This window comes from Eptatretus burgeri, chromosome 7 (assembly GCF_056783735.1).
Source record: "Eptatretus burgeri isolate ZD-2024b chromosome 7, Ebu_testis_v1, whole genome shotgun sequence".
Classification (NCBI taxonomy): domain Eukaryota; kingdom Metazoa; phylum Chordata; class Myxini; order Myxiniformes; family Myxinidae; genus Eptatretus; species Eptatretus burgeri.
In genome coordinates, this window is record NC_140967.1 from 80154322 (window position 1) to 80177444 (window position 23123).

General features: G+C 42.2%; 1 protein-coding gene across 12 annotated transcripts in view; it reads right to left on the minus strand.

Annotated features, from left to right (window-relative positions):
- The window catches only part of DLG2 (discs large MAGUK scaffold protein 2), a 652065-nt gene that overhangs the window by 174017 nt on the left and 454925 nt on the right, over positions 1-23123 (minus strand). The window contains exon 1 of one of the 12 annotated variants that reach the window (XM_085889207.1): positions 9306-9562. The exons of the other annotated variants lie outside the window; for them this stretch is intronic. Coding sequence (XP_085745333.1) covers positions 9306-9403 — 98 coding nt within the window. The 5' untranslated portion in view covers positions 9404-9562. Of the gene's footprint in view, positions 1-9305; positions 9563-23123 lie in introns of those variants that run through there. 12 annotated transcript variants of the gene reach the window in all.

Below are 23123 nucleotides of genomic sequence, written 5' to 3' on the forward strand. Positions count from 1 at the left end.
ACTGAAGTTCAAACTTCAGTCCTTCAAACTCTGACCTTCAGATCAGCCATGATCCCTCTTGGTCTCAGATCAGCTTCCAAAACCAGCTACATGCTGTGGGTATCCTCCATCATACCAAGTCAGGAGCTCAGTACACTTGAACTTCTCACAATGCCTTTGCTGCAGCTTAACAGAGCATGACTTTCTCCTGTGAAATGTATCCCTGCTTCACATGTCTTACTTCTGAATGCTGTGGAATCCAAAGCTTTCAATATTGTTGATGTCTTGCACATATAATGAGAGATACAGAGCCTGTTGCTCTCTCATCACAGACAGATTTCTTACTTTTTTCTATTGCTGCATTCATCCAGTAAAATCAAGTCTTTGTTCATATCCAGGCTTTCGATGACATCGTGGATGCTGCTATCTCGTCTACACCTGTTTGTAATGAGGATGTTGAGGTCACCGAGAGATTCACTTACCTTGGCAGTGATATTAATGTGTCTGCTGGCTGTGAGCCAGAGATCAATAGACATCTGGGTCGGGCCTGGGGAGTCATGGATTCACTGGATCATGGAGTGTGGCACTGTCGGTGCCTATGTGGGAGGACGAAAGTTTGAGTCTTCAGGTCCTTGGTGCTTCAAGTCTTGCTCTATGGATATGAGACTTGGACTCTGACCAGGGATCTGAGACGGAGACTAAATTCCTTTGGTACCAGGTTTCTTCGAAGAATCCTTGGCTCTTGCTGGTCGGTGTTTGTGTCTAATGAGCAGTTGCTGAGAGAGACTCAAATGAGATTTGTTACTTGCAGAGTCTGTCAGCGTCAGCTGCGGCTGTATGGACATGTGGCTCGTTTTTCTGATGCTGATCCTGCTCACCTGATTCTCTCAGCGAAGGAGCCTCGTGAGTGGAGGAGGCCAATGGGCTGACCACGTGCCTCGTGGTTGCAGCAAGTTGATCAGCATCTCAAGGAGATGAGGATGGGCCAGGCATCTGCCTGGGGGGTAGCCAGATGGAGGGCCCTGAAGTATCGGCAGAAAGTGGACACAGTGACGTGCTGCTCCAGTGCATGCTCCCATACCTGACCTAACCTGACCCTTTTTAATATTCCAAAATCCAGGTTTACTGCTTCCCTACATTTTTTTGTTTCCCTTTTAGTTCGACCTGTGGAAATGCATCCATGACTCAGTGCAATCTCACCTTTACTCAGGTGCTTCAAAATGATGGTACACTGCCATCTCATGTCATCTTCAATCGCCACCAAACCCAATCCCAACCATCGCCTTTAACCCCTCAGCTTCTGGTTAATACACTGTGTATATAAATATATATGACTGTTTCTAACCATTCAATCACTCACTCACTGATACAAATGATTAGTGTTTTCTCGGCAGGGTATAAAGTAGCCTGGTGTTGGCTTTGTGGTTAGTAACAGCTCAGGATCCTAGGGTCCTGAGTTCAAGTCCCGTTGGGCCGCTGAATTTATACACCAGGAGGTTGACTCAGCCTGTCATCCTTCCATGGTCGGCAAAATGAGTACCAGTGCACTGTTAAGGGGGACACTGCATCAGAGGAATAGCCGTGTCCCAACCAATGATGCAACCAGCAGCCACAGGCTGCACTCGATAATGAGAGCGTATAGAGCTGAAATTATGCGTACTGATGCAACTCAAAGCCAATCTCCGAGGAAAAAAAATCACAAAAAGTCATATAATGTCTGTAAACGAAAATATCTGCAAATAAATGTTGGTCTGTGCAAACTCACTCTGCTCACCTAAACACAACAGAGTTTATACTCAAATTGGTTGCGAGGCAATGCTAATAATTTCCTCTTCTATCTCTTGTTACATAAATTTAGACTGTATTGACATTAAAAATGATGATACCTGTAAACTTTTCATAAAGAGCTCATTATAATCACTAATTCTTGATATACTTGAAATATATATATATATATATATATATATATATATATATATATATATATATATATATATATATGTACACACACACACACACACACATACAGTACATATACAAGGAGGTAGCCTGTCTCCGATGGGTTCATAGATGTCTCACCTCAAATGAGCAATTTTTTGGAGTATTTATTGGTAAAACGGGAATTCAGCATAAATATTCAATGAGCAGACAACGCTGGAGCCGATAACCTTGGCAACCTCAACCTTGGCAACCACGATATCTCAAAAAGTTGTGGACGGTTTCGGACGAACATTCGTGGACAGGTTGGGTGTGTGACAAGGTCCAATTGGTTTGACTTTGGTGAAGATCCAGATCTGGATCTGGATACAAGAATTTTTTAATTCTTTAAGTGATTCTTCACCATTGAGAGATAGGGTAGAAAATGATATATAGCATGATATTTCAAAATGTGAACAAATTCAGATGAAACTTGGTGTATGCATTGGGTAGGTGACAAGAACTATCTGATTAGATTTTGGTTAAGTTATGGATGCAATTCTGGCCTATCACTGGTATACAAAAAGTTAACTGTTCAGCCTGACGGAGGTATGCGCTCTTCCAGGTGCCGTTCAAGTTAACCTCCGCCATCGAAGATGGATGGAGGTTACTGTTTTCACCCCTTTGTGTTTGTTTGTTTGTTTGTTTGTGAACAGTGTTACGGAAAAAATCCTCGACGGATTTCGACGAAACTTGGTGGGGGGGGGGGGGGTTAGGTCTGGTCCAAGGATCATGCCATTAGATTTTGGACTTGGTCCAAAATCCAATATGGCTGCTATGTAGGCCAATTTGAAAAAATATTTGAATTTTTTTTTCATTTCTACATGTTTTAAGTGATTTCCAACCCCCCCCCCCCAAAAAAAAATTGTTAAAGAAAAAAAATTTTGCAAATTTTTTTCAACAAAATTTCGATTTTTTTTTTTTGCATTTCTACATGTTATAAGTGATTTCCAACAAAAAAAAGCATGCCAAAATTATAATTGCGGCTGATTTTGGAACAGGTGGATATACCCACGTAAAATCAATTTCTTTCTCAAGGAATCTAGTTATGACGAATTAATTGAGTATGTAAAAGTTAAAAGTAAAAGGGAAAGTTGCAAACTATAACTCTGTGAGCACTGTTAACATAAAATTGAATGAATAGGATATCAGGTTCACTTGAGTGACCTAGCAGTATTGACGGCGGAGGTTTTGCACTCTACCGAGTGCTCCCCCTCGAGTTTCAGCTGTTTTCATTGATAATAAGTGCATTTTCTATCAATCTACTGCATATTTTCTACAGCTTTGATTTGTGATTGATTTCTATGAATGAATGATTTCGAAATTGTACTTTAAATCTTCATCCAGCCATTCTTAAGTAAATTTGTTCTACAAAAAAAAAAAAAACACAAAACGAACACAGAGGTCTATGCACGGGATTAAATGTATGACCAGACTTTATTTATCAATAAAAAAAATTTGCACCACTTTTAGAATTTATACTTAAAAAAATTTATACTCACCACTTAAAAAAGAAAAAGCATTTTCAAAACATGTTTGTCTCCAATACACACAGATGTCATGAATTTTGAGCCAGTTTTCTGATTGGCTAAGTTTTGGCCAATCAGATTTCTCATTTCAGAAAATAAATTCCTCCATTTTACTCTCTGCCACAAGTATATTTGTGTTTTACTCTTTGCCAATCAATGATGCTTATGGCAGTTCAAGTTGAGTTTCTGATGACAACTGTGAAGACATTTCAAGGTCAGTCAAAGTTTTTGAAATTCACCAAAAGTTTAGCAAAAAAAATTTAGCAAAATTAAAACCAATTTGAGTGGTAATGACTATTTCAAGTGACAGTCTACATATATATATATATATATATATATATATATATATATATATATATATATATATATATATATATATATATATATATATATATATATATATATGGACTGTCACTTGAAATAGTCATGACCACTCAAATGGTAATATTATATATATGCGTATATGTATATATAGAAATATGTGTATATATATATATATATATATATATATATATATATATATATATATATATATATATATATATATAGATATATATATATATATATATACATATATTTTAGCATGTGAGCATTTAGTGAAGCTTCTTTATAAACTTGTATTATTCTGGGTAAATTAACTTTTCAAAAATAGAAGTGAAAACAAAGGTCTCCTATTAGCTTTTATACATTTTCCTAACTAGAGGCTTTTCATTCCATATTTTATTTCAGCAGTTTATGAAGCACTTTCCTGAAAACCTGTGGGGTAAAGGGAGATATGAGTGCCTGAGATCCTCACATCACCCAAGAGCAAAAATAAAAACTACATGAGTAAATACATAAACTGATTTCTTTTGTGATTTCTAATTTGCCCAAGAGGGTCAGAAACCAGGTTAATATTACATCTGAAAGTAATGAGGGCACAGCAGAATTTGAGTTTCTGCTGAAAGGAGTGACTGGGGGATTTGGGGTTGGTGGGGAGGGGGGGGTTGAGGGTCTCTTACCCATGACTACGAGGTATTATCAATGATAATTATCAATTGGTGATATAAAGCTGTCAAATTTATGTTATTCAAGAAGAAAACATGGTTTCTTCAGATCAAGCTCAACAATAAATAATGCGATATTATTGATGGGGAAAAATGACCCCTTTTTCGCTCATAATTATGTTCGCAAAATGTGAAAATATCGAAGCCTATCAGAGCAACAAGAAATTTCACAACTATAATAATGGGTGAGCACAAAAAAAATGGCACCCAAACAATATAATAAACCTTTATTTTTTATTGAAAATGAGATGTTCTTTGGAACACAATTGCTTCATGTGATGCATGATCACTATGGAAAGTTTCAGATGGACATTTTTAATATCATTGATTTGATTGATGTTAGAGCAGATGTCGGCAGGCACACTTGGATTGGATGGGCACGCTTATTCATTACTCCGACACATTCGGCTACAGTGATTGAATGGCTTTTGTCAGTTATTCCTGTTTTGAGATCATCTATATATTGTGGCCTTCCTCGGTACATGTTGTTCTTAGGCATCTAACCATCAATCCCAAACTTGGTTTGAGTCTTCTTGAAGGATTTTGCTCTCAGGTAGATTTTGACTGAAAACAATTTTTCTTTAGTTGTGCATAGCATGTTGAAAGAATAGGGCTATATCAAAATCGAAATCTGCTGACAATACACGAACTCCACTTTGTGCACCTGAAAAAAGGTAAGAGGATATCATTAGTATTGAGGAAGTTATCAGAGGTATGGCCAGTACCGTTTTTTGTGGTCATGCTGTCCTAAAATGATTGATAGCTTTTGCGCCATGCCAAAGAGGTTCGACTGCGTATGCATGTTTGCTACAAATTTGCTGTGCAAAAATATTTTCACAAGAGGAAGGTCGACTTCACAATAAAACCTTTCAATCCTTCATGGAAATGATAAAAAAAAATTAAACACAGCCACTTTCAGCGAGGTTAGCATGTATCGTGATGTGACACACACGTCATGTGGAACAGAGAAGCCCTGATGTAAATCCACCAAGGAAGTAAATCCATAACAGAAATGCTGAGCAACTATTTTTCATATACGTACAGTCGTACACGTATTTATGACTGCTTATTTCTGATCGGGCACCCAACTTTCTATCTTCTGCTTGTGAACTATCTTCATATTTTCCAACCATTCCGGGTTATGTTTTCATCACTTGAGATCTGAGGAGTATTGTAGCAGCTTGCCGGAAAGATTAGAACTGTAATTGATTATTTTATCATCTATAATATTACAATACTTGACAGTGGCGAAGCGTGACTTGCGCATGCAATTTTTCCCAAAATTTGCTCATATGCCATGCCATCTTGCCAGAGTCAGTGCATCTTGCTGACGAGAGGAGTGGGGCTAAGACAGCGCATGCGGGTTCACCCCAAATTTGCTGAGCAATTTTTTTTTGCAAGGAAGGTAAACTTCACAATAAAAACTTTCAGTTCTTAATGATATTGAAATAAAAAGATGAAATAAGGCCACTTTCAGTCAGCTGGGTGAATACATTGAAGTAGGACTCACGCGTCATGTCAAACAGAGAAGTCGTGACATAAATCAATCCATCCATCCATTGGGACCATACACTGTGCAGAGCATTGGTGCTGCCGTAACAGTCTCCTTGGCTATTGGACACAATCCTGGACTAGTTGCCACTCCGACAGTATACCAGCAAGCTGGCACTCATTTTGCCGACCGCAGAAGGATGACAGGCAGAGTCAACCCCACCTGGTATTAATTCAACAAACAAGTGGGATTTGAACTCAGGATCCCAAGCCCACCACCCTAACCATTAAGCCAACACCAGGCATAGAAATCAATCACTGATGTAAATTAATCACATAAATGCTCTTCATCTATTTTTTTTATTTATGTACATGTAATTACGACTTTGCTTATTTATGATTGGGTACCCAACTTTCTCTCTTCCTCTTAAAAATAAAAATCGAGTGATTCTGTTCCATGTGATCTCGCTATGTCAGTCTGTTTTATGTTTGCAAACAATTTCTTTACTATAATTGCCTGCATGCTGACCTTTGTTGAAAAATATTCTGATAAAAAAAACAAAACAACAAAATTCATCACTTCCCATTCTGACTACAAGGCACAACAGGGTCAGTAATATGTCAAACATAAAAAAAAGAACCTGGTGTGTATTAACAAAGAATCACATTCATGATTCACTAATTGCCATTCCACCTTAAAGTCACTCGCTAGTTGTAAGAACTTATCATGTGATGAGGAAAGCATCAACATGTGTGTATATATATATATATATATATATATATATATATATATATATATATATATATATATATATATATATATATATATATATATATATATATATATATATATTGTTACGTCTGAGGGGGGGTATGCATTCAAAGGGTAATTAGGATGTTTAATTAGGAATGCCATACTGTTCGAGTTTACCAGGATCTCGATGTAATAAGTAGCAATTCAGTGGTGATAAGTTGTCTAGTAAATGTCCATTTCTTTCAGGGGGAAATGATAATTGTCACGTAATTAGATAGGGAGACGGGTTAGGGTAAGTGTGTCTGCGTAAACCCTTTTAGTATTCCCTGTAGGCTTGCCGTGACGTAACAGGACAGTGCTGCGGATGGCTCCGCCCCTTGATCACGATTGGCGGAAGGCGATGGCGGAGGGCCAATAAAAAGGCTCGATTGGAAGTGATGAGGACTCGAGTATAAAAGGTTCTGTTCGGGAAAAGCTGAGGAAGAGTCATAAAAAGAAAGCGTCTGGTCGAGGCTGTTGGTCTCGGAGCGCGCGCTCTCGTCGCGCTGGTTCGTTCCTCCATTCGTCGTGTCTTGTGGCCTTGCGGTGCCTCGTGCCTCACCTTGGTTGGCTCTGGAGTTCTGCTGGCTCGGAGTACGGGACCGAACGGCGGGCGGACCTGCCTCCCTCTCCTGCTCGCGTCTTGGCGCCAGAACTGGCTCCCTGGCGGCTGTGAGCGGTCTTGGGCCTACACCAGGAGGTCGACACCACCAGGAACAGCACCACGGTGTCTCCTGCCCCCTGACGAGCGCAACGCCAGCTCGCCGGCGCCAATCCAGTGACTGTTGCGTCGACACCACGGGCAAGCCTGACCACCAGCTACGTTTTGTGTGTGTGTGTGTGTGTGTGTGTGTGTGTGTGTGTGTGTGTGTGTGTGTGTGTGTGTGTGTGTGTGTGTGTGTGTGTGTGTGTGTGTGTGTACCTGGCGCCTTAGAGGGTTTGAGATTTGTATATCCATTGGAATTGTTTGTGTTTTCCCCACGCCCGAACCCACACCACCATCCCGTTGAATCGCCCCGGATCCCTCCTCTTGCCGAGTCTTATTATTATTTCTGGTTAGAGAAATAAACATTATTAACTCAGTGAAAAGCGACTCGTGCCACCTTCCTCGTCCCGTTTGCTGTGGAGCGATTTAAACCGCCATCTTTGGGTTATAAAAAAATAAACCGCCTCCATCGTTTCGGCTCATTCTACCTTGGCGGGACTGTTCAAGTCCCGTGGACGTCAAAATATATATATATATATATATATATATATATATATATATATATATATATATATATATATATATATATATATATATATATATATATATATATCTGTTCGTTCATCCTTTAACTGTTACGCTGATTGGCTGTGAGGCTCGAAGCAATGTAATTGAATAATGTATTGTATAGGTTTATTAAAAAATTGGCTGCCTGGCAAACCATCACATAAAAATGTTGAAAAAGATGCTTGGGACTACAAAACTTTAATATAGACATAAACAGACATTTTGAAGGATATGATCATAAAAAGAAAACCACAAAGCTTTTCTTTGTGCTCTCTTCAGGTGAAATTCGCACAAAGTGAGTGAGTAATGATGAACAGTCTAATAGACACCTATCAACAAAGCAAAGAAGAAGAGGAACAAGAACTCGTCTCATGATCACGGATAGTTATGAAGAAGATTCTACAAACAGCCTTATTGGCTCCGTCTCAGACTCTACAACCTCCAATTGGAGAGCTGAACACTGAACAGGCTCCTCCCACCTAGATCATTGGGAGGTGATGACGCATCAGTAGAGAACGTCCAATCAGAATTGACTTTGTTGATCGGTGTCTATAAGACTGTTCTTCATCATTACTCACTCACTTTGTGTGAATTTCACCTAAAGAGAGCACAACGAAAGCTTTGTGGTTTTCTTTTTATGATAAGTTACTGTGACAATCCACAATGTCGCATATTTGCCAAAAATATCGTTCTCTCAGCAGCACACCAACAATTAAAATCTCAACTTCCTAGTCTACACACCAATCAGCCAACAACAATTTCATCATTTAAAGGCCACGTCTACATCAATGTTGATCTCGTCTCAAGATTAATAAACGGAGCTTCCATCCTTATTCCGAGGCACAACAGGGTCAGTGATATGTTTACATCAATAATGTGACGTGTATCAACAAAGAATCACACTCACTATTTACTAATTGTGCCTTCGATATGGCCTTCTATGGCGCCAAGATGCTTGGCATGCTGCAAAGAGCGTATATCAAAAAACGAGTTTGAAAGAAAACGTTCCCTTCTTCGAATCAGAGGATACGTTTTCACTCTTGGTATCCAAGTCAAAAGATACAACCTGTTTCAAAGGAAAAAAGATATACACTCTACGGATCACATTAGAAACTTTGATATGGTGTAGCTGTTGGACTACAACATTCTATTGTCGATAATGAAAAACAAACACATTAAACGCTTACAAAATGACCAAAATGTTCCAGTCTTTGTACCTGAGGTCCCGTTGCATATTGGATGGCAGAAATTTCCTTGACGATGAACGGTGCCTGCGATTGTAAAATAGAGCTGAGGAGATATTTACTGTAAACATCACTGTTAAAAAAACAAAAATCTCTTGCTTTACTGCAGGCTCTAACGTAGGGTTGATATATAAATATCTATATATCACAGTCTCTCACAGTCTCTCACAGTCTCTCACAGTCTCTCACAGTCTCTCACAGTCTCTCACAGTCTCTCACAGTCTCTCACAGTCTCTCTCTCTCTCTCTCTCTCTCTCTCTCTCTCTCTCTCTCTCTCTCTCTCTCTCTCTCTCTCTCTTGCTCTCTCTCTCCATATTTCTGATAACGTTATATTTTGGGAGCATTTCAAATCCCAGGCCCAAGTGCTTTCCTTCAATGTGACATGTCACTGAGGCAACCAGAGCAGACCACGTATTACATCGTTGGAGAGTTGAAGATTAGATCAGAATGTAGTGCTTCATATATGTGTGTGTGCATATATATAGTACCAAGAGAAAGTCTACACCCCCTTTCAAAATTTTCACCTTTTGTTGTCTTATAGCCTGCAATTAAATTGCATTAGATCAGACTTTTTCCACCTCCAGTTACACATCGTAACCCACAACTTCCAAGGGAAAAACAAATTGTACAAATTTCAGAAAATTAATTAAAAATACAAAACTAGAATATCTTGGTTGGATAAGTTTCCACCACCTTGAGTTAATACTTGGTGGAAACACCTTTGACAGCAATTACAGTACAACTGTGAGTCTGTTGGAATAGGTCTCTACGAACTTTGCACACATTGATTGGGAAATATTTGCCCATTCTTTTGCACAAAACTGTTCAAGCTCAGTCAAGTTGCATAGTGAGCATTGATGGACAGCAATCTTCAAGTCATGCCACAGATTTTTGATTGGATTTAAGTCGGGGCTCTGACTGGGCCACTCAAGCATATTTATATTTTTGTTCCTTAGCCACTTCATTGCAGCTTTGGCTGTGTGCTTCGTGTCATTGTCATGCTGAAAGGTGAACTTCCGTCCCAATTTTAGCTTTCTTACTGAGGGCAGCAGGTTTTCCTCTTGGATTTTTCTGTATTTTGCTTCATATATTTTCCCTTCGATCCTGACATGTGCCCCAGTTCCTGCTGATGAGAACCATCCCAGTATATGAGAACCATATACAGATATACTGCATATACAGTGCCAATAAAAAGTCTACACCCCCTTTCAAAATCTTCACTTTTTGTTGCCTTACAGCTTGGAATAAAACTGTATAAGATCAGTCTTTTTCCACCTCCAGTTACACATCATAACCCACAACTTCCAAACGAAAAACAAATTCAACAAATTTCAGAAAGTTCATCAAAAATACAAAACTAGAATATCTTGGTTGGATAAGATTCCACCCCCCTTTTAATAGCAATTGTAAATTAGCTCAGGTGTAACCAATCCGCTTCAAAATCACACACCAGGTTAATTGTCCTTCACCTGTGTGTGATAAATTGTAGTGATTATGATTATTTCAGAATAAAATCAGCTGTTCCTGTAGGTTTCAGGTCAGGTCAGGTATGGGAGCATGTGCCAGAACAGCACGTCGCTGCGTCTACTTTCCGCCGGTACTCCAGGGGCCTCCGTCTGGCCATCCCCCAGGCAGATGCCAGGCCCATCCCCATCTCCTTGAGATGATGGTCAACCTGTTGCAACCATGAGGCACGTGGTCGACCCAGTGGCCTCCTCCACTCATGAGACTCCCTCGCTGAGAGAATCTGGTAAGCAGGATCAGAGTCAGGAAAACGAGCCACATGTCCATACAGCCGCAACTGACGCTCACGGACTATGCAGGTAACAAATCTCATCCGAGTCTCTCTCAGCAACCGCTCGTTGGACACAAAATCCAACCAGCGATAGCCAAGGATTCTCCGAAGAGACCTGGTACCAAAGGAATTAAGTCTCCGTCTCAGATCCTTGGTCAGAGTCCAAGTCTCGCACCCATAGAGCAAGACTGGAAGTACCAAGGACCTGAAGACTCGGACTTTCGTCCTCCCGCACAGGTACCGGCAGCGCCACACCCCATGATCCAGTGAATCCATGACTCCCCAGGCCCGACCCAGACGTCTATTCACCTCTGACTCGCAGCCAGCAGAGACATGAATATCACTGCCAAGGTAAGTGAATCTCTCCACGACCTCAACATCCTCACCACAAACAGACACAGACAGGACAGCAGCATCCAAGATGTCACCGAAAGCCTGGATCTTAGTTTTGACCCAAGAAACCCGTAATCCCAACGGCTCCGACTCCTCATTCAGCACCTCGAGGGCCCCCAAGAGGATGTCTAAAGTCTCCGCAAAGATGACTGCATCATCTGCAAAGTCAAGGTCCGAGATCTTGACATTCCCAATTGATGCACCGCAACTTGATCTCTCCGACATCCTCCCTAATATCCAGTCCATACAAGTGCTGAAAAGTGTGGGGGCAAGTACACATCCCTGAAGAACTCCAGTAACAACTGGAAATAAGTCAGAGATGGTACCACCACACTTCACAGCACTCTCAGTACCAGAGTAGAGTTCAGACATCAGATTGATCAGTTTTGGTGGCACCCCACGAAGACCAAGAATCCTCCAGAGGACATCCCGATTCACTGAATCGAACGCTTTACAGAGATCAACATAGGCTGCAAGCAGCCCCTGCCGAAACTCTCGTCTGCGTTCGGTGAGGACACGAAGTGCAAGGATACGGTCAATCGTTGACCTCTTTGGTGTAAACCTGACTGCTCTGGACGCTGGTGCTCAAGCAGATGGTGGCGAACCCTATCGAGAATTATCCGAGCAAAGACCTTGCCCGGCACTGAGAGCAGCGTCACCCCTCGGTAGTTGTTGCAGTCTTGGCGATCACCCTTCCCTTTCCAGAGAGGGACAACAAGGCCCCTCTTCCAGTCAGTTGGGATGATGCCTGTGTTCCAGGCAGAGCACAAAACTGCATGCAACGACACGAGTGCAGCATTTCCACCAGCCTTGAGAAGTTCGGCATGGATGCCACAGATCCCTGGAGCTTTGCCCCGATTCAACTGGTTCACTGCAGCCTGTGTTTCCACAACCGTTGGTGGACCACAGTTGATTCGAGGGTCAGCAACAGGGATTGTAACACCCTTGACGTCCAACTCGACAGTTGGGGGATCAGCCTGGTACAACCGCTCAAAGTAACCGGCCCAGCGGGCCTTCACTTCAGACTCCTCTGTCAAGAGCCTACCACTCTCTGCTCGAACTGTAGTGCTCTGAGGGATGGGCTTGGATGAACGTAATGCACGAATTCCCCTGTAAGCGGGACGATAATCACCTGTCCACAGGTGATGCTCTACCCCCTCACAGATTCCTCGCACATAGGCCTCCTTGTCCACCCTCAGTGCACGTACAGTTTTACGCCTCAGCTCCCTGAACAGCTCAGCTCTGCCATTCAGCCTGGCCCTGCGACTCTGGTCAATGGTATCCAGTGTCCCTTGAGAGACAAAATTCTTCTTTGCCCTGCGGTGAGCTCCAAGGCATCCACTGGCAACATCAAGGACGGTGGTCTTGAAGGCGCTCCACAACTCTTCAGGACCCCCCAAAGCACCCAGACCCCCCAAGTGTCCACTCAGCCTGTTCGCAAACTCCTCAGCTACTCTCTCATCCCTGAGCTTGGCAACATCCAGCCTCGGCTGGGATGATACCATTCTCCAGGATTTAAGGTGCAGCTTTAGAGTTGCTACAACAAGCCTGTGGTCAGTATTGAGGAACTGAGCACTCCGGTAGACCCTGCAGTTCTGGATCATCCTCCAACGACCATCAATGAAGACATGGTCAATCTCCTTTGCCGCACCACCAGCGTTGGAATACCAAGTCCAGCGATGAGCTTGTGGGCGCTGAAACCATGAACCAGCCACCCTAAGTCCATGACTTCTTGCAAAGTCAAGGAACTTAGTGCTATTCTGGTTCATAGTTCCTGACCCATGGGGACCAACACACACCTCATAACTGTCCCTATCAGTTCCAGTCGATGCATTGAAATCCACCAAGACTAGAAGTGTATCTCGTCTGGGGCACTGATCAACCACAGACTCGAGTGTGGCGTAGAATGCATCCTTCACGGTGAGATCACTCGCCTCAGTCGGAGCATAAACAGAGACCAGGGAAATGACACCTAAGGAGTGACGAATCCTTAATCTCATAATACGCTCGTTGACCAGTGTTACCTCAATTATCATTGGGGTCAGCTTATTGGACACAGCTACAGCAACTCCTTGGGTATGGTAACCATCAGAGCGACCAGACCAATAGTAGGTGTAACCACCCACCATTATCTCGCCGCAATCCGGTCTCCGAACCTCAGAGAGAGCTGCAATCCCGATGTCCAAACGCTTGAGCTCAGATGATAACAGAGACAGGTGATCATCCTCTCTTAGGGATAGGACATTCCAGGCACTCACCCGAAGGGACCGCCTCAGGTTAACCCAAGGAGACCGCCGTCTGGTGGACGACACCTCAGCACCACTCCGACACACTCTCCCGCAATCTGACCCAGGGATGTTACCCCGTGGTTTCCCTCCTATCAAAGATTGGGGGTCCCGAAGGCTTTGCCCCAATCCCGTCATCCGGTGAGCTGCCCTGCGAAGGGAAGCTGCACAGGAGGTACTCCCACGGAGTGGGTTTTCAGATTTTTTTGCGTTTTTGTGTTTTGCGGAATGAAGGGTTTTACGGTGGCCGGAGTGCAAATCCTGCCACCAACCTCCTAATAAGAAGTGACCCAACTGCAGGAGGACGTCTGTAGACACAGTTGGGCACTAGATATGGATGGCCGTTGGCTCACAAGGAGCTCCTCCGCCCTTTGACAGGTTTTGTTTTTAATCCTGCTGGGTGTCCATATCCAAACACCCTCCTCACCAGAAAACCTGGTGGGGGAGACGGTTTAGTCGCCGACAACCCGGCCATGGAACAGGTTAGTACAGGTTTACATGGTACCTGTAGCAGGTCACAGATCGAACCTGACCTGACAGATAGGTTTCCTCTGCTGGGTAGTGCATTTCACAGCACAGACTCAACCATGAGCACGAAGGAGCTTTCAAAAGACCTCAAGGGATGGGTATAAAAATATTTCAAAGGCCTTGAATATCCTTTGAAGCACAGCCAAGACAATCATGAAGAAGTGAAGGCATATGGCACCCCCAACACTGCCTAGATCAGGCTGTTCCTCCAAACTTGATTGACCAAGCAAGGAGGAGACTGATCAGAGAGGCCATCAAGAGGGCAATGGCAACTTTGAAAGAACTACAGACCTTGATGGCAAAGACTGGTCACTGTGTGCATGTGAAAACAATATCCCAAGCACTCCACTAGTCTGGCCTGAACGGTAGGGTGGCAAGCAGGAAGCCATTAGTCAGAAAATCCCAACTTAAGTCCCATTTGAGGTATGCAAAAAACCTCTCCGGAGATTCTGAAGCCATGTGGTAAAAAGTTTTGTGGTCTCACGAAATCAAGATGGAACTTTCTGGCCTACATTCAAAACGTTACATTTGGCGCAAACCCAACACAGCACATCACCCAAAGAACACCATCCCTACTGTGAATCATGGTGGTGGCAGTATCATGTTATGGGGATGTTTGTCATCAGCAGGGACTGAGGCACGTGTCAGGGTAGAAGGGAAAATGGATGGAGCAAAATACAGAAAATCCAAGAGGAAAACCTGCTGTCCTCTGCAAGAAAACTGAAATTGGGACGGAAGTTCACCTTACAGCATGACAATGACCGAAAGCACACAGCAAAAGCTACACTTGAGAGGCTAAGGAACAAAAAGATAAATATGCTTGAGTTGCCCAGTCAGAGTCCCAACTGAAATCCAATCGAAAATCTGTGGCATGACTTGAAGATACCTGCCCATCAACGCTCCCCATGCAACTTGACTGACCTTGTGTTTTTTTGTTGTTGTTGTTTTGTGCACTAGAATGGGCAAATAATACCCAACCAAGGTGTGCAAAGTTGGTGGAGACCTATCCCAACAGACTCACAACCTTCATATATATATATATATATATATATATATATATATATATATATATATATATATATATATATATATATATATATATATATATATATATATATATATATATATATATATATATATATACATATATATATATATACATATATATATATATATATATATATATATATATATATATATACATATATATATATATACATATATACATATATATATATATATATATATATATATATATATATATATATATACACATACATATATATATACATATATACATATATATATATATATATATATATATACATATATATATATATATATACACATACATATATATATATATATACATATATATATATATATATATATATATATATATACATATATATACATATATATATATATATATATATATATATATATATATATACATATATATATATCGATATATACACACACACACAACCGGTCAAACGTTTTAGAACTCCCCCATTTTTCCAGTTTTTACTGAAATTTAAGTAGCTTAATGTTTCAATGTGCTCTGAAATTAAAGCAGAGAACAAATAAATAATTGCAGATAAAAAAAATAATGGAATCGTTTTATTGAATAAAATTTAATCTAAAATTTTGACTCATCAAAGTAGCCTAAAAGTCATTTAATCTAAATGATGACAATGGAAATCAAATATTGTTCGGAAAGTTCTTCCCAACACTGTTGCAGAAGTTCCCACAAATGTGTTGCACTTGTAGGTTGCTTTGATTTCACCCTTCTGTCCAGTTCATCCCAAACCAGCTCGATGGGGTTAAGTCTGGAGACCGTGCTGGCCATTCCATGATTTGAAGCCTACAGTCTTGTTCTTTTCTTCAAAGGAAGTTATGACATAGCCTGGAGGTATGTTTTGGGTCGTTATCTTGCTGTAGGATGAACCCCTGACCAACAAGGCGTAGACCAGAGGGTATTGCATGGCGCTGCAAAATGCTGTGGTAGCCCTTTTGGTTCAGGATGCCAGTCACTCTGTTTAAGTCACTGACTGGATCCAGCAAAAGAGCCCCAGATCATCACACTTCCTCCTCCATGTTTGACAGTTGGTATCACACACTGAGGAACCATCCTTTTGCTGACTCAACAGCGTACAAAAACCCTGCGTGATGAACCGAAGATTTCAAATTTAGATTCATCGGTCCATAAGACCTTCTTCCAGTTTTCAGTTGTCCACTGGCAGTGATTCATGGCCCAGGCAAGCCTCTTTTTCTTATTTTGTCATCTTAGCAATGGCTTTCCTACTGCCACTCGACCTGTCAAACCTGCAGCTCGAAGTTTTCTCTTCACAGTTGAAACTGAGACTTCCTTACTTCGACCAGTGTTGAGCTGTGTTGAAGCTGCTGTCCTGTGAGCCGCCTATCACGCAAGCTGTTGACTCTCAGAAACTTGTCTTCTGACTGTGTTGTGGCTTTGGGTCTACCAGACCTCTTTCTGTCAGAGTTTCCTCCAGTTTCCAAGTGCCTTTTGATGGTGTAGGAAACTGTACTCACTGACACGTTGGCTGGCTTTGCAATTTCTCTAAAGCAAAGACCTACACTTTTAAGGGTTTTTATGGTCTGTCTGTTTTCCTTTGTTAATCGTCTTTTTCTCGCCATTATGATAGCAATATACTACTTCCTGCAGTGCAATATTGTCCACATAATGCTTCAGAGGGTGTAGCACAACAGTCTGTTCCAACACTGCTTTTATACAGACAGAGGGTTTGTAACTAATCAATAAAAGTTGGGACACCTGAAGGAATTGTTTGCATCAACTTTCAAGGCTAAATTTACTTCTGTTGATGCAGAACAGCTGCAGTTGCTCATCCATTACTTGTTCCCTGAAAAGGGCCTTTTTAACAACTCCGAAATTTAGATTATTTTTCAGTTTTTGGTAACCTAAACTTTGTTTTTTTTAACCTCTGCCAGTTTACTGCTCAGCTTTGTACCATTTCAAGTTATTCACTGGACTTGAACTGCTTACATTTCAGTAAAAACTGGAAAAATGGGGGTGTTCTAAAACCTTTGACTGTTAGTATATATATATATATATATATATATATATATATATATATATATATATATATATATATATATATATATATATATATATATATATATATATATATATTGTTGTAGATTTCTGCCCGCTGGCATGCAAACGACCGCGTCTAACCAATAGCGGTCGCTTCGCCCACCGAATGGCCAATCCAGTCGCGGCTTTCCGGATCAACGCCGGAAACCAGCCACGGGTGTGTTTTTAACCACACCACAACCTTGTCCGCACTCTACCTGTGCTACAGGGTCTGATCGCCAAATCTTCGATTTACCTACTTATTCGCGCGGGTCGGTTACCGAGAGATTGCACCTCAACGGGACCGCTTGGAAACGAGCCGCTTTAGCAGCTCGCTTCCTTTTGGGATAACCGAGCGGGCCAGCGGGGTATTATCGCGCAGTCCTGTTGGACCCGATCACTTTACCGGCTATTAAGAAACCAACTATTTATTCCAATCTCAATACGGCAGTTCAATGAGGGAATGGATGCAACGAACAGGTTTACATTCACACAAGGACATTTATTATAATAAAGCACGTATGCAATCAAACAAGGCAAAACACGTGTGCAATTATACAAGCAACAAAAGCATGACAAAAGAACTACGACCGTCTATACGAAATGCAATGCAAACATTTACAGCACACAAAGCACTTAACAATTTCCTACTTATAAGACGGGCCCACGGACACACGTACGCACACACACACACACACCCAAGAAATGGTGGCAGAGGCCTTTAATAACGGGCTCCAGCTCGGTGACAGGTGAGCTGAAACCCAGAGCCTATCTCGAACCTCTCCACCTCATGTGGTCTTCAAGTTTTTCGGACCCGGGCTCCAGCGATAGCGAGCTGGATCCAATCGCCGTGAGCCCGAGTGTGATCCAATCCCGCCCGAGCTCCCGCGCTTCTCAACACGTGCTGGTGAGACGAGGCGCCGATCCTTCCAGTCGATGCGTCGCTTCCCCGAGGAACCATTTCCAAGAAGAGGTCGATGAGTCGCACCAAGCCGAAAACCAAAATGGAGAACAAAGAGCTCCACGAACCAAGAAGAATAAGAAGCCACCATTCGCAGCTCGAGCCGAGAAACCGGCTCAACTTCTTTCCAAAACAAAGCAGCTCGAAGCAAAAAGCTCTCCCGAGCCAAACAGAAGCCGAAGGCCCGCTTAACCACCAAAGCAAAAAGCCTCCTCCCGAGCCAGGCCGCAGCCGAAGCTCACTGAGCCAGCCAAAGCAAAAAGCTTCCGAAGGCCTCAACCCTAATGCAAGCCAAGCAGGACCCGACGATCTGCTGAACGACTCCCCTCAACTCCCTTCTCCAACTCTGCCCACGAACAAAGAAAAGATCTCATCTTATCCTTCTCCCACCCTTCCCCCGCTCCCGGCGTGACTCATGACTCATGCCCTCGTGCTCCATCCCCCGCTCAGCCACGGGTGGGATGGAGTTGTTGACATCATGAGTCACGGGACGGCAGGGTTCTTCTTCCTCTTCGTGGAAGAGTGGGGAAGGACGTCTCCATTGTTTCGTTCCTTAACTATCAAATTGATCCGCAGCGCATCTAATTGATTTCTGAACATTTAAACAATGGAAGGTGAGCTATCTAGGGAACAAGCACTTATCGACATAGCTGACTGAAGGAACCTGAATGTTGTGTGCAATCGAATTCCCAAATTCGTAACTATATATATATATATATATATATATATATATATATATATATATATATATATATATATATATATATATACATATATATACATATATATACATACATATATAGAGTGCAGGGTGAGGGGAGTCTCTCCATTCTTCTTGATGTAAATCTGTCGTCTACCACCACCTGGTGGATAAAATACAGCAATTCTCATGACAACCAAATACAGCATCAAGATGGGGGAAGGAACCCATTCATAAGAATGGGCTCTTTGCAATAATATATAAATTTTGTCTCCCACCCCTCCAACAAGTTTGGAGACAGGAGACATTAAAAGGAGCTCCATTTGACCGACTGACAGAATGACCAATCATCTGTCCATGCATTTTTGTGTACGTGATATTTCAAAAACTTTTGAGCATTTAGCTTTCATCTTACAGATATCTATTCCTCATGCCATTATCTCAACCTAATTAGATCACAGCTGTGATTGGCTGAAGTTTGTTGCCATGACAATCATCTCGGTAACTTGGCTTGTGTGCGCGATATTTCAAAAAACTTTCAAAATTTAGCTTTCATATCACACAGATCTATTCCTCATCCCACTCAAATACTGGGGGACCTAGAATATCAGCTCCTTGTTATTTCAAGATCACCCCAACAATTATGAATGTTGTTATTTTACAGGCATTGACACCCAAAAGGAAAGGTTTGCCAAAACAAATACTCAAGCTGATGACTGGATGGCCAGGCCTTTGGGCAAGTGACACAAATAAATTTAGACTGTGAAAGAGGGCAGTGAATTTCAAGTCAAACTCACACTTTTTGGCCTTTTTGGCCTTTTTTTCCTCTGCTGTAAAGGTGGTGGGATGAAAGAGAAATTAAATGTTACTAATAGTTGACTGTTGTGGAAACCAATTTTTGAGTCTTCCTCATCAAAGATACCTTCGATCTTTGGAGGTGGTTTTTTTTTTGTATATACGATTGAGTCTCATGGAAGAGCTGGAGCAGAATGGAAAGGAACAAAATGAAAAGGGGAAACACCAACAGCAGAACAGAAGTGAGAATGAGATCAAGGGGGAAGAGGAAAAGTTTAAAAAGCTGCACACAAGCTCAATGAAATACAGCAAGAAGAGGAAATGGAAAGTGTGGATGAAACAGAAAAGAAACAAACCAAACAACAACTCATGGGACAATGAAAATGAGAGACGCAGTTGTGGGTATAGGAAGCGGTTAGGGGAGTGGGGGGGGGGGTGGGATGGGTCAGCTCAAAACGATCTGAGCCTGAGATGGAGGATCACAATAAGTGGAACAAGCATGAAAAATACACAGTAGAGAGCACTCAATACGAAGAACAATCGACACAAACAAGGAACATAAAATATACGACAGCAAAGATGAATCTGGAATGATCATTTCGCTTTTTGGAAGAAGATTTCTCAGAAGACCAAGAAAAGTGACCACGACCAGGTAACAGGAAAGGGAAAACAATAACAAATGCCAATAGAAAATAATTTGATCACAACAAATGCTAATTTTGTAACATTTGGCACAAATTGACCTCCCTTAAAACAAAAACATGCAGTCTTATCTCATAATCAAGTGGTGACGTTTTCATTTTGAGCAATTTCTTTCACATACATATATTGACAATGGAAATTATCTCAGTCTCAACTCTCACAAATCCCACAAATTGATGCTCTTGTGTGCTTTTCCCTTGGTACCCTATAACGACCTTTGAACATCACTATTTATGCGTAAAGGTCAAAGTCATCAGCCTTGCACTCTTTTTTTCACCATGAAAATTTTCAGCAACTGCTTCACCTTCAGGAGCAATGGATGGACAACCTAGCTGTTGCAGCAGTTTCACATTATACTTCAAGCATTCCATTTTCAGTGGATTTATAATAATAATAATAATAATAATAATAATAATAATAATAATAATGTTTTGGATACCAAGTTGAGGCTCGTGTAAGAGCTAATACACAGAAACATATAACAAGGCAGGAGAGGGAAGTACAAAATAGTGGGGAACAAAGACAATAAGATATCTGTGGAAGGGAGTGGGATGGAGTGGGGTACACGGGGTAAACAAGATGGTACTACAGGGACTTTCAGGAAGGAAAACAAGGAATTTGAAGGAGGTGGGTTTTGGGTGGATTAACGGGGGTGGTTAAGATTAAAAAAAAATATTGGATGGGGGGACATATGAGATGGTGGTGAACAGCTGTTTTGAAGGCCTGGAAGGAGGAGTGGGATTGAAGAGAGTGTGGAGGTTTGTTCTGGAGGTGGGAAAAAAGAGGAATGAAAGAATGAAGGTGAGGAGTGATTCTTGATTTTGGCAGTTTTACAAAATGGGGGTTGCTGTCAGACCTTGAGCACCCTGCGGAAATATGAGGGGGGGGGTGCATAGCCAGAGATGAGACAGTGGAAGACAGAAAGACCACTGACCTGCCTCCAGTGAGAGAAAGTGAGACACCCAAAGGCTCAGCTTCATCACGGGAGATTCCAATGATCCTAAATGCCTTTGTTTCCACAGCATGAAGTCGAGCTAGGTGTGAGGCAGGAGCACCACCCCAGATGGGAGAGCAGTACTCCAGCAGACTGTAGGTGAAAGGTTTGTAAGTGGTTCAAAGCTCAGGTGTACCAAGGAAGGACTTTGTACAATGTAGGATGCCCAGTCGGTGACTGGCTTTGGAGGCCAGCTTGGAGATGTGGCTTTCCCAGGAAAGATCATGGCACATAGTGAGACCCCAAAAAAGCTTCAATGAAAGGACTTCTCCAAGAGGATTGCTAAGAAATTAGATGGGGGGGGTGGTTCCAGACAGTCCTTTTGGAGACATGGTGTGAGGATGAGATTTATCAGCATTGAAAGAGATATTCAAAGTGTTTGACGAGCTTGTGATTCTAGCCAGGTCTGCAGAGAGTGAAGAAGGTGCTGCCTGCTGATGAGAGGGATGAGAGATGGTACAGTAGAGGGTGGGAGTCATCAGCAAAGAGATATAGAGGATTTTCCAGAGAGTCGGAAAGATCATTGATGAAAACAAGAAAAAGCACAGGGCCCAGAACACAGCCTGCAGGAACTCCAGCCTGGACAGAAAGAGGAGACGAGAGATTTCCATTAAGAGCCACGTGTTGACTGTGACAGGAGAGGAAGTCTGTGAGCCATGAGTGGAGATTGCCTTGGATACCACAAGAAGAGAGTTTGGTGAGCAGGGCAGGGTGCCAGACCATATTAAAAGCTCACGATATGTCGCGGGAGATGGCTCTAATCTCATGTTTGGCATTGAGGACCTCTATCCATTGTTGGCAGAGCAGAAGCAGCATGTCCAGGGTTGAGCGACCTGGTCTAAATCCAAATTGATGATCGGAAATCAAGCCATTGGAAAAGAGGAAGGATTTTATGTCAGAAGCAATAATGGATTCCAGAATCTTGTTGATGATTGGGAGAAGGCTGATTGGTCTGTCGTTGCAGGGATCTGTTTTTGCACCTTTTTATGCAGAGCAGTAATGTAAGCTGATTTCCATTCAGATGGCAGATGACCTTGAGAAAATGAGAGGGTGAACAGAACAGAGGGTGAGCAAGAGCAGCAGAGCAGGTTTTTAGGACATGGGAGCTGATGCCATCTGGACCGGTTACAGAATCTGAGTCAAGGTTTGACAGCAAGCTCTCCAGCTTGTCAGGAGAAAAGGACACAGAGTCCAGGGACAGTTGGGTGCAACTGGGCAAGGTGTGCACAGACAGCAATGGCTTTGGGACACAATATTTCAAAGCAAACTCAGAGTTTTGGCATTCAGCCTTTTTGTGGGCAGTCAGCTGTGCAGGCATTTGAGGTAAGGGAGAGGATGGAGGCTTTGGGTGAAAGGGAAGGGAGAGGAGGTGGAGGGTAGTGTGAGGGAGGAGAGGTGGAGGTGGTGAGTGTTGTTGACAGATTGTATAATTGCTAGGGGAGACGGTTGGATGGGTTGGAGGACAAAGGGCTAGGTGGTGAAGGGATGAGTAGCAGTGGAGAGTAAAATGAGAGGGGGCA